Source organism: Pelodiscus sinensis, chromosome 27 (assembly GCF_049634645.1).
Source record: "Pelodiscus sinensis isolate JC-2024 chromosome 27, ASM4963464v1, whole genome shotgun sequence".
NCBI lineage: Eukaryota > Metazoa > Chordata > Testudines > Trionychidae > Pelodiscus > Pelodiscus sinensis.
The window spans coordinates 11168454-11181348 of NC_134737.1; the positions used below are offsets into that span (position 1 = coordinate 11168454).

Sequence of the window (12895 nt, forward strand, 5' to 3'; positions counted from 1 at the left end):
CTCAGCTAGGCACACACATTCCTATCTCTCACTGTAAGTGGTCTAAGTGCCAGTATATGGGACATGGGAGTTACACTAATATCCTTTAAACAGAGACTGGATGATTAGACACACATTCTGTAGTAATGGCAACACAAGCTCACTGTTGTACCGCTGATCATAGTGTGACGGAGATCCCGATCCCTGCACAACGTCTGTGCATAAGCCCACCCCTCTTCAGTGGAGCATGGCGCTTCGCTATTAGAAAGCGCTCGAGTCTCATTGCTCGTGGGACAGACGCACGCGCGCAGGTGCTTTGCCCCATCAGGCTGGCCTGTTGAATTGCAGCCTTTGGCCAGCGCATGCTTCCAGATCGGAATTCACCGGTGGTAGGAGCAATTCCCACTCCCTTTGCACAAGTGCAAACAGTTCTAAAAGGTGCCAGGCAGGGAGTCAAGCTGAGACCGTATTAGAGAGCAGGGAGGGGCATACTGAGAGAGAGAAGCGAGAAATGAGGCTACAAAGCCGGCTTCACCGCATCACTCGGGGCTGTGAAAAATGTTATGCCCTGTGCAATCTAATTAAGCCAACCTACGTTCTAATGTGAAGAATTCTTCCCTCCCCCACCTACTGCTTCTCAGGGAGGTGGATTTACTACAGCAATGGAAAAACCCCTTTCCGTGGCGGCAGCTCGTGCCTGCAACACTGTGCTGCAGCTGTCCCACTGTAGCATTTTGGGTGTAGACACAGCCAGAGAGGAGGACTAGAGTAGATGCCAAAAGAACCTGTGTCATTTATGTGATCAATTGCATTTCCTGTGTAGTGTACCCGTGCACCGTGCACCGGGCTCTCTGCTGCTCTCCCTTCTCCCCTCTACCACCATCTGCGGACATCTGGGAGTCTCTCTCCTACAGCCCTGAATAATACATCCATGTTCAGTGTCAGGGCATCCTGATGCTACGTCAGTTATTCAGCTGCCCTGGTGGAAGGCAGAATAAGGGACCCCCTGAAGGTAAGGTGGGGGGGGGGGGTTCTGGCATGGCCTAGGGGGCTGGGCATTCACCAGGGGGGGAAAGGAAGGTGGGCTCAAGTCCAAGTCCCACCTACCCACCCACCCAGGGGCAGAGGAAAATAGCAACACAGCATCCCATAGGCATAGGCCAGCTGGGCAAATGTGGACTGCATGAAATGGAGGGGCTGCAAGCAGACAGATGCCGTGCATCATTTCTCTGCACAGCTCTGCTGATGCACTCAGCCATGACCCTCATCCTCCGTTCCTCTTCCAGCCAGAGGCTCCCCCTTGCAAGCACCCAGCCCTGAGCTGCCAGCCTCCCCCCACTCCCATGCTAGACCTCACAAGCTATTTTTGCAAGAGACACCTCCAGTGCCGACAAGCTGACACTTCCCTCCCCTTGCCCCGAATGCCCCACGCGCTCCGATTCCTGCAGGCTGGGGCTCGGCTCAACCTTCGGCTGCCAAGCAGGCACCGAGCTTGTGATGCAGGCCGACAAGGAGCAGAGATTCCTCATTAGGCGTGTGTAACTTGAGGCAGCCTTTGAATCCAGGCCCTTGGGCCTGCATTAACCCATTGCATGCCTGAGCCTCCCAGATCAAGCAGCAGGGTCTGATTCAGACTCAGACTGAGCCAGGAGCTCTCTGCTGGTGTCAGTGGCCGGAAGAGTGAGGCAGAGGAGCCAGTGAGGAAGACGATGGCTTGCCCTTAGTGGCTGTCATGTTCCCCGCCTATTCCCCCTGGCATGCAGGTCAGGATGGACACTCTCCTCTTACAAATGGCAGCTCAGACGCCCTCCCCTCCTTTCCCCACCTCCACACAGCTCATTACGCTTGAAGAACAGACTGAGTGATTGGCTTTGACATCTCCTGCCAGTCATGGGCAGTGGGGATTGCCCTCGCTCAGCTCTCGGGGATGTAGCCCGGGAGGGAGAGTGGGTGGGAGCCGGGATGCAACACAAACACTGCAAAACAGTCGCGGGCAAGGCACAACCTCGGATTCACACCGGCTGCTCGCTGCACAGAAACATTTCCCGCAGCGCATGGCTGCTGGAAGGGGGAGTTCCGCCTCCTGCGGCTTTGCCACATTTAAAACAAAATTTACTTTCAAGTAAAATCAAGTGAGCTGTGCAAATAAATACGAGCCCAAGACGAGCCCAGAAGAATCAAGCAAGAGGGAAAGAAGGAAAAATAAATAAGGAAGACAGATTGCAGAGGAGATTGCGGAGGAGAGATAAATAGAAGTAATAAGAAGCAAGGGACAGAAAATGTTTATTAAAGAGACAGAGTACAGGGAAGCAATGAGTTTCCAGAAAAGTTATGAGGGAAGACAAAACTACAGCAGAATGGCTCAGACAAGCAGCTTATTTCGACAAAGGAATAGAAGCCAAAGCAGAATGGAAGTGGGTCATGCTCCAGGTTCGAGTCCATGATGCCCTTATGAGCACAAGTTGCATTGGTTTCCTGCAAGTTCTTCTATCACCTTAGTGTTTTTAAAAAAATTCCTGGCCTTAATTTTCAGTACTCAGCTCTTTGGAAAATCTGCCTCTTAGCCACTCCCCCCATTACCACAGGGAGAAGAATAAAACCACAGGGATCTACAGGCCGTACTCCCTAGAAGTCCAAGAAACACGTTCCAAAAAACATGGACTTATAGCGAAACAACTTAAAGTGGGGAATTTTTTTTCCTATGGCTGACTTCCATTTGCGCAAATTGGGGTATGTGTGTGTTGCACGACTTAAGAGCAGGGAATGGGAGGACTTATAATGCATCAGTTCCCACAAACATCAATGACTTTAGTGCGAAACAGATGTATGTCAAGGCGACTTCTAGTGGGAATGCCCTGTATTTAGATTGCAGTCTCTCCAGAGCAGGGCCTGTCTCTCACTAAGTATATGTACAGCGCCTAGCATACTGAGGGCCCTGGCTCGGCTCCAAGTTGCTACCATAATGCACCTAATAAATAGAAAGTCCTGGCTGAGAGCTGAAGAGCTGCTCTCATTCCCAGCTCTGGAGACCTGGAGTAGCTCCCGGGACTTCAGCAGAGTTATTCTGCAGTCACCAAGTGCATAAATAGCCCCTGCTCCTCTCTTGCTACCCCTCTCTCTCTCCTATTGAAGGCCAGATGGCGTGACCCCTCACCCCCCCCCGCGGACAGACAGACCTGAGAAGTTGACGTTGCGGATGTACTTGAGCAGCTCCACGCCGTCCACCGGGTCCATCCTGGGGCAAAGGCCGACCTTGCCGGGACACAAGCTCTTGTGCATGTTGTGCAAGGCGTGGCCCATGGCGTACACGGCGTCGATGACGAACTGCACCTTCCCCTCCTGCTCGTATGAGGAGTCCTGGCCGATCCGCTCGCGATCTGCAAACACACGACATGGGGACGTGGCAGCACCAGCTCGCGCCCTTCCCCCCCCCCAGCCAACCCTGCTGCAGCCAGATCTCCGGACACGCTTCCCACGGTTCCTCCCACCAGGCACGGCAGAGCTGGGAGCTGCCAATAGCCGCCCCCTTTTCCTAGCATGATTACTGCAAAGCCAAGCAGAACTCAAGTTTCCCCAGACCATCTCTTGTCCCTATGGCACCAAGTAGCCTGGGAGCTCACCAAAGCCATGTAGTGCATCAGAGGAACTTAGAACATCCCATGGTCTTCTACCTTACACCATTCCCAATACAGCCAAGCCAGCAGACACTGGCAATGTCAACTTTAAGAGTGGCTCCCATTAGGTTCAATCAAAGGCACAGGTGCTCAGCTGTTCTGAAAACCAGGCCTGATATTAAATAGGCAGGCAGGACAGCTCTGTGGCTTAAAGCCGTGGGCTGGGGATTCACTGGATCCACTCCCAGCTCTGCATCTGACCTGCAGTGTGACCCTAGACCTTGTGGTTTTTTTAACTGCTTGTGACTCCCATGACAGCAACAGGGAGCTGTAGGGTCCCCACAACTCTGAGAATCTGCCCCTTGAAGCTGTCTCTGCGCCCCAATTCTACAACTGCAAAACAGCAATTCCTTTGCCTGCCTAGTGTATTTCAATTTTAAGGTGAGTGCAGCAGGGCCTGCCTCATCATATTAGGCATATGGACAGCACCGAACACCGCTGTTACAATCCTGGATAAGTCCTATCTCAGTTCCTAGATCGAAACATTACTCCCATTCAAATACAGGCAGTCCCCGGGTTACATGGATCCGACTTACATCGGATCCCTACTTACAAACAGGGTGAGGCAACCCCACACTAGCTGCTTCCCCCCAGCAGACTAGGGAGACGCGAAGCTAGCGCCCCCCCCTCCCCCCAGCAGACCAGGGAGACGCAGAGCGGCTTTTCTCAGCAGACACCTCAGCTTGAGAATAAAGGACTGAGGGAAGTGAGGTGTAGGAGAATAAAACTGAGCTCTGGAGAAATGTTTGGCTAGAGTTTCCCCTACAATACGTACCAGTTCCGACTTACATACAAATTCAACTTAAGAACAAACCTACAGTCCCTATCTTGTACGTAACCCGGGGACTACCTGTACTCCCAAACATTGAGGCATATGTAATCCAGCTCTGAATTTTATACTCTGAGCACACCCCTAACACTCACGTATATTTCTCTGGAAGTAGCTGTGGGCTGCTAGACATCTTTTGTGCAAAAATTCCCCTGAGATGCATAGCAGCATCATTTAATCACTTATAGTTGTTTAGCACTTCCATTTTAACACTAATCTCTCCTCCAAACCCCATAAAACTCTTCAGCTAGTTAGAACTCATCTTTCCCAGCCAGGAAGTTTATGGTACATAAAATTTACAGAGTAAACAGCACCAGAATGAAAATACGTTCCGAGTAAGCTCCAAACTCTTCATGCAACTTGAATGAGGCTGCAGGAGACAGGTCTGAAGTGGAAGCAGCCTATAGCCAATGTCCAAAGCTTGATGGAGTAGTGTAGTGTAGACTACCTAGGGCTGGAAGGGAAAGGTGTATCTCACTGCACTGCCTCAGGAAGATACCTCCTCCAGCTCTGCCCAACTTCCCAGCACCGTGATCGATATTTCCAGGAAGTCCCACCTGCAGGAGGTGGGACATCCAGAAGTGGTAGAATAACCTAGTAGAGTTCATTGAAATTCCTTCCTAGTCACTGTGACGATAACTATTATACAGGATTCCAGAAATGCTTCACCTGGAGGCAGGTAACATGTTGACCAGAGCTTATTTGATATAAACAGACATGGCTAGAAAATGTCAAGATTTCAATGGAAAAAATCAAAACCAGAAAATACCAAAATATATCAATTCTAAAATGCCATCACAATACCTAATGGGAGTTGTAGTTCAGGTGCCTCTATAAGCCAGGCTCTCTGACTGGACTACATTTCCCATGATGCACCACAGACTCCCCTATCTCCCCCCCCATGAAGGGAGGTGATGCATCATGGCAGTTGCATGCCCCACTGCAGCCTGGGAGATGAAGTCCAATTGGAGAATGTGGCTCAAATGGGAGAAGGGGATTATGAGGCAACTGAACTACAATTTCCAAGAGTCATCATTTCAGAATCAAATTATTTTCATGTTCAGTGGTTCTGTTTTTAGACAAAAATTGACATTTTCCACAGAAAGCAGAAGCTTTTCATATAAAAACCATTTAGTCAAAACCCCAGTTTTCGGTCTAAAAACAGCTGAGAGAGAACATTTTTGACCAGCTGTGAGCAGAAGACTTCATTCTTGGTTACCCACGCTGTGTCACAGCATTCACAATGGGAAGATGCTCTCTGGATGCTTCTCTTGGATGAGCTCAGGACTGTGCCTCGTCCCTAAATTCAGCCCCTCTTCTGAGCTTTACCTCTACTACACCCGGGGCCTGGCTTAGGGCTTGTTTTATTTCCACGGCACTGGAGCTGTCTACAGTTGGCACTGGGCCACACGGCACATATTCTCTGAGTTCACATACCCCCAGTCACAGCTTGAGCTACATCTTATGCAAATATTATTCATCCTCCAGCATGCTAGGTTCATCAATCTCGCCATCAGCTGCAACAGTATCAGCCTCTCGGGAGCTATCCTCAGTGTCAAGAGACTGTCTGCGCAACATCCATCACAAGCCATGCATCCTCCACCCTGCGCTCGCTGCCCCTCTCCCCGCCCCTCTTTAACGCTCCTCCCGTCCTGCTCCCTCACCCGCTCGCTGCTCCCCCCAGGTGCTGACCCACAGATGGATCCCGCACTTCTCCAGCCAGCCCTAGACTGCGGAATCATTCAAGTGTGCGGCAATTACCAGCGACAGCTGCCTGCCTTTCCCTGTCATAACCGCTCTTAATGGGTCTTGAAACATGTTAATCATTTAGCGAAAGACACCGATTAATGTAACACGCTGTTAATTAGAGCTAAGGAAGATTCCCCCGTGGTGTGGCGCTGCGTCAGAGAGCGGCCGACTGGAGCTTTCCCTCTACTCCTGCCTCGCACCAAGCTTCTCCTGCGGCCCGATAACACCAGTCACAGGGGGCTAATGTCATGGGAGCGCAGCAAAGCAGACAGGGGCTTTAACACAGGGGGAAGGGGCATGGAGCGGGCTCTGTGAAGTGAGGGGATGTGGGGAGCCATTAGAGGGGGCACTCAGCTACCAGGAGTGGTAGGGTTGGTACTGAGGAGTCTGGGGGGACACCGTGTGGATTTTCGGAGTGAACGGGGGTGAATTTTGGAGCGCCAAGCAGTGGGCTGAACGTGTCAGCAATTCCTTCCAGGGTGGCTGATTCCAAGCCGGGACTTCGGGAGACCCGGTGTGATCGTTCCAGTCAGCACAGGGTGTGAGGGAGGGAGCCGGAGAGAGCCACAGGTTCGGTCTGAGTCCAGCCGCCTGCGCAAAGAATTCCCTTTATGTTCACTGCGTCTCTTCTCTCCCTCCAGGAAACAGGTGACTCAGGGCAGTCCGAGCACAAGGGTGAAAGACCCCCAGGCCACTCAGTACCCAACTCAGGGAGGCACACACCACAGTAGCTTGCAATGGTAGATCGGGATTCGCAGCCAAACGTTCAGAGGCATCCGGTGCCTTGAGAGCTGCCCCCAAGATGGGTTTCCATCACCCCACTGCCATGGGCAGGGGCTTAAAGCTATGGTGTAGGCAGTGAGTTATATGGCCCATGGGGCTTGAGGTCCGGGGCGGGAGCCTGGGTGGTTAGCAGGGGACCTGGTACCGGCAGCAGTGAGCAACCTGGTCCCAGTCTGCTCTGCTCCACTCCTTTCCCAAAGCCCCCACCCTGCCTCTTCCTGCCCTGGCTCTGCCCCCTCCTCATCCCAATTCCCCTTCTCCCTAGCCCTTGCCTCATCCTGCCTCTTTCCAGCTTCCGCCCCTCCCCGGAGTGACATTGGTGGGGCAGGCTGGGGCTGAGTCACTCACTGCTGCCAGCACCAAGCCCCTGCTAACTCTATAGGCCCCCCTGCACCCTGTGTCCCCCTGAAATGGGGGGCCCCCAAAGCGCCATCTAGGGCTGGTTGCCCCTGTCTGGCCTATGACACTGTTCTGGGCACCACCAAAAATGATACAAATCTGACACCCATGGTCACGGGGGACGGAGGGTCCCTGCCCCTTCCGTTTCTGAGCAGCACTGGCTGCAGGTTCCCGACTCTCCACGGCACCCACAAATGGGCGGCTGAGGGAGAAGCTGCAAAGCAGTATGGGGAATCCCTCCTACCCGGCCTACTGCATCTCCCACTCCACCACACCCTGTCCTGCGAGGAAGGCGGCCCAAAGACCCCAAAAGGGGCCACGTGGGAGTGACTCTAGTTGCAGCTAAGAAAAAGGGGCAACGCCAGGCTCCATCTCCCCAGAAGGGAGTCCCCATGGGACAACGGCTAAAGCCTCTAGGTTGGGTTACAGCAACCCCATGCCTAGAAAGTCATGGCTCTTGCCCCCCCATGCTGGAGTGGGGAGGGATCTATGGCTACAGGGCAGGCCTGTCTCTCTCTTCAAGCTGGGCTGGTGGATGATTCGGAATCAAGATTCCCCTGCATTCACACGGCTCGCACGGAGCCCCTGGGGAGGACGCATGTAAGATTGGCAGTTCTTGGCTCTTCTGAACCTGGAACGAAAAGGAAATTCAGGGCAGGCCCCTCGGGGCGAGGACTGAAGAGAAACCCTAAGCGGCATGGGGTTCAAAGCCAGTCCATCCAGTTGGCTGTGCGAGCTGCCCCCTCTCCGCGGCTTGGCACACATCAAAGGCCTGGGAGGAAGGGAACACGAAGCACGTAAACAGCACACAAGCTCTCGGCGGCGGATTGGGAGCCGTCCCCCAAAAGGCAGTGATCTCTGGAGTGGCCGTGAAGGAAAGGAACAGTGAGAAACGTGAGCTTAAGAATGCCAGGCGTCCCTCTGCAGGGTTGGAAGCCGGCGCAGCATGGGATTAAAAGGCCCCTGTCCCGTACGGAGATCGGCTGGCCCTCACTCTCACCATTCGCCTCTAGCCTTCTGTCTGCTCTCCCTGCCTCTTGGCACGTTGGAGGTGTGTGCAGACTGCACAGCATGTCAGAGGGCCATGCCAGGCCTGAGCTGCGGCCAGGGAGATAAGGGGATGGCTGGGTTTGTTCATCTCAGGAGGGCGAGACAAAGGCAGCGCAGGGAGAGATAAGGGAGTGCTGCAGGGAGATTCTGTAATACAACTGGGAGCAGCGCTGACGCGTGTACCCTTCGGGCAGGGTCACAGCCTCCACTCCCCACACAGAGCGTGTTTATGCTGGGTGCCCCCCTAACCATGTGGGGTGGAGACTCAGGAGAGGGCAGAGACAGCAGCAGATGGAGACTCAATCTCAGGCTTGTGCAATAGCCCTAAGGCCAATTCATCAGCTGGATTTGAACCTGGAACACTCATCACCAAGAGACTGGCCTGGTCACTTGAGCTAGAGGAGCAGCTTTGGAAGCTGGTAACAGTGGTAGGCTGGTAACAGTAGTGACCAGCTCCCATGTGCAAGCATGCGCCTCTTGCTTGGATCCACAATCTCCTCTGTGCTGTTGAGCCAATGCCACCCTTGTGACAAAGCCCAAACCAACTCTGCTTTAACAGTCTGCTCCCAGGTTCTGCCCAGCTCTGGCAGACAGAACAAAGGGCCCCGTCCTCAACCGCCTTTCCAGCAAGTCTGAGCCCAGAACCGCCCCTCTTTGGGTGTGTCTGTACTGCATTCCTCTTTTGAGAGGCGAATGCAAATACAGCCAAACAAAATTGCAAATGAAGTGCGGATTTGAATTTCCCGCGCTTCATTTGCATAATGGCATCTGGCCGCTTTTTCGAAATACCCTGTTTTGAAAAAAAAAACTCGCTGTGTAGACGGGACTCTTTCGAAAACGAACCCTTCTTTCAAAATATCCCTTACTCCTTACAAAATGAGGTTTATTTTGAAAGAAAGGTTTGTTTTTGAAATAACCCCATCGACACAGCGGGTATTTCGAAAAAGCGGTTGGGCACCATTATGCAAATGAAGCGTGGGAAATTCAAATCCGCGCTTCATTTGCAATTTCGCTCGGCTGCATTTGCATTCCTCTCTCGAAAGAGGACTGCAGTGTAGACACACCCTTTGTACCTAACCTGCTCCCCAATCCACACCAGGACATCTCTCGGCAGGACACTGTGACTGCACTGGAAGCCCCTAGCCCAGCTGCCCCCGGCCGTGGCAGCTGGCCAGATGGGACATTCCTTAGACAATGTTCAAACTTTTTTTCTCAGGACCCAGTTGAAGAAAAGCGCTGATGTAGTGACCCAAGGTCATCACTTGGGAAGAAGGCTTTGGGGTGAAGCAGAAGCTCCAGGTTTGGGAAGGCTCGGGGCTGCGGTAGGGGGTTGGGAGATGGGCTTACCTCCGGTGGCTCCGGGTCAGCAGCTCAGCGGGGGTGCTAAGGTGACCTGGACACAGCCAGCAGCAGGCCCGGCTCTTAGGCAGAGGCACACAAGCCGTTCTGCGAGCTGCTCTCCCGCACAGGCATCTCCCACAGCTCGTTCCTGCCAATGGGAGTGCGGAGCCAGTGTTCAGGGCAGGGGCAGCATGTGGAGCCCTGCTGCTGGCCACTTCTGGGGTGCAGTGTGGGGCGTGGTGCCCAGCCAGCACCCCCGCTGGTCACCTGGTCACTGGGCAGCGAGTAGGGTTGTCAGGTGTCCGGTAGTCTACTGGACAGTCGGGTATATGCGCTCTTTGTCCAGTAAAAAACATCAGAGAATACCGGACATGTGCAATGTGCGGTATTCTCTGATTTTTCCAGCTGTGCGCCGGATGGAAGCCTGGCGTGGGCGGGGGGAGCAGCTGGAAGGCGGGGCCACGATTGGCGCCCCAGAACGGGGGGACTTCTTATCCCGCGTTCCTTTTCTTTTGTTTTTCCTCGACGAAAAAATACCGGTATTTTTTGGGAAACCATCTGGCAACCCTAGCAGCCAGACGACCCACTGCCTCTCACTCCACAACCTGTCCCTTGAAAACCACTGCGCTATAGGACGCTGCCACTCACGCATGGCAGTTGGGAGAAGCGCCAGCAGGATGGGTGAGGGCTAAGGTCTCAGTGCATCCTGTTTAGATCCTGCCAATGGGTGGTTCCAGAGCTCGCCTCCCTTGATTCAACCCTTCCTCCCTCATCTCTCCCTCTCTGTGCCCCTTCCTCTCCCATCACTGCTTCTGAGACATCTCTGTTCTCCAAGCTCTCTGCTCCCCTGGAGCCAGGTTTCGGTTCTGCTTGTCTCTGTACACAAACAGCCGCCATGACACACGCAGGGTCTGCAATTCTCCATTGAGACGAAAGGGCCGGAAGCCAGGAAGAGCAGAAGGGAGGGAGAGCAGGGTGTGAGCATCCCTGTCGGTCACATGCTCATCCCTTCCGCCACCCAGAATGGCAGCTGCCTGCCCGGGGAACGCGGTGATGCAAGCCGGAGTCCCCCCCCTTTCCTCGCCTCTCTCCACATTCACCTCAGAATGAGAGCACGGACACGTTCCGCCGCCAGGCCGACGAGGCGCTGAAACAAAGGGGCAGCGAGCTGACCCACACGAGACGATTGCATAACGGAGGTAGAGTTACAGCCTATCCTTCACAGTTACCAGAATGCTCCTGGAATACACGGAGATTACTCATGTGAAACCCATCAAGTTCTCCTTTCTTCCATGTCATTGACAGCGGCTATTAATCTCCTCCCTCAGCATAGGGGCCTCTTTCAGCAAGCAGACAGGCCACTCTATCTTGTCAAGATAATTATCCATTAAAAAAAGGTGTAATAGACTTTACTCCGGAGCTAAGCTCCACAGGTTGCTCCCCTGGCACCTGGCGACAGGGGGCTGCTGGCTTCCAACTGGTATTTGTTATGCTGCCACATGACACTAAACATGGCATATGTGCATGGTCCCATCACCAGGCGGGGTGGAACACGCATTATGTACACTGCCCACCACACCATCACACGGCACCGCACACGTCGTATGTGCATTGTCCCACATGCTCTCCCACGACCAGGAGCACATGCTGGGTGCATTGTCCTTCTATGTTAGCATGTGTGGCAGTGTGTTCTAATAGTACCATGGGACACGGCGAATGAGATAAGCGCACTGTCTCTCCAGCAAGACCCAGCGTGTTGTCTGAGCCTGTGGCATGCGTGTGGGCTGCCTATTCCCCAGTTTTCAGCCACTTATAAGATCTTGGGGTGAAGGCCCTTGGCTTAGGATTCAGCACAGCAGGGTTCAAACCCCCAGCTGGCAGACTTTGGGCAAAGTTACTCAATCTCTTTCTCCATCTGTATAATGGGGATAAGGATGCAGACTCAGCTTTTTGGATAAACTCTTGTGCGCAAGCAGTGTGCGAGCACTGTGTCTAGGACAACAATATCCTGATCTTAACAGGGGTCTTGTACATTCGTGAAAGGCTCTGTGTCCCATTACATATCACCATGCTGTTCACTCTCCCAGCACTAACTGAACGGTTTTTGGCAGCCTCCACACAGAGCACAAGGACTGATTTCCCTTCTCATCACTGGCAGGGCTACCATTGAGTTGCATTAGCCCGGTTGCTGTCCAGCTTCTTCCATTGCACTTTGTGCTGTAGATAAGCAGAAGTCTCCAGAAATGTTCCCTCTTCATTTTTTCCCCATCCGTGCACAGAATAAATTTTGTTATGTGCACTGAGGCATGTGCAAATGTGCACCAACAGCACAAACAAAACCTAGTTGTGGGTGCTCAGCTGGGTGGCGTTGGAATCTTTCCTGAGCAGCTGCACTAGCGCACAGCCTACAGGGAACACTAGTCTCCAGGTCTGCCAGTCCAGCACCTTTCACCAGAACGAACAAGTTTCCACCAAAGTGGAAATGAGGTTGTGCGGGGAGAGGAAACTGCAGATCAGCGCGCAGAGCCTTGCAATGGCATGTTCCAGACAAGAGTACAATAAATCTCTCTGAAGCTCTCAGTAGATTAGGACGGCGAAGCCAATGTGACCCTGCTGATTATAATAGCAGGGTCGTGCATCGTTCCACCAGTCTGATAATTAATTTTCGAGTATGCGACGAGTCTAGCTGGGCACCCCTCTGAGAGCGGACACAGCTATCTTCTCAAGCAAAGCATGAGAAAGGATTAGCAGCCATTCTGATCACACCCCTCGCTTTCAGCTGGAGTTCGTCAAAATCACTCCCTTTCCTTCTGTTGAGCGCTGAAGTGACGGTGCTGCAGACCACCAGCAGCTTCTGCTGGCGTGTGTTGCCACGGAGAATAAGGAATGGTCACCGGCAAGGGGGAGGCATCCACACACTCCAGTCTCTGCTTCTCCTTCACAGGTAGGAAAGTGGCCAGCGCTCTGGTGGTGGAGAGCTGACCTCTTCTCCAGTCCTGGCCTCTCCCAGCGGGAGGCATCTTTCCCCTGGCGGACAGTTTCCTTGTGCAGGACTTCACCGTCTGAGTCATGCAGTGCAAAGTAGCCTTAG

General features: G+C 53.2%; 1 protein-coding gene across 2 annotated transcripts in view; it reads right to left on the reverse strand.

Annotated features, from left to right (window-relative positions):
* Positions 1-12895, reverse strand: part of GRM4 (glutamate metabotropic receptor 4) — a 200609-nt gene that overhangs the window by 43471 nt on the left and 144243 nt on the right. For both annotated transcript variants that reach the window (XM_075910067.1, XM_075910066.1), the window contains exon 6: positions 3156-3356. In XM_075910067.1, coding sequence (XP_075766182.1) covers positions 3156-3356 — 201 coding nt within the window. The remainder of the gene's footprint in view (positions 1-3155; positions 3357-12895) is intronic.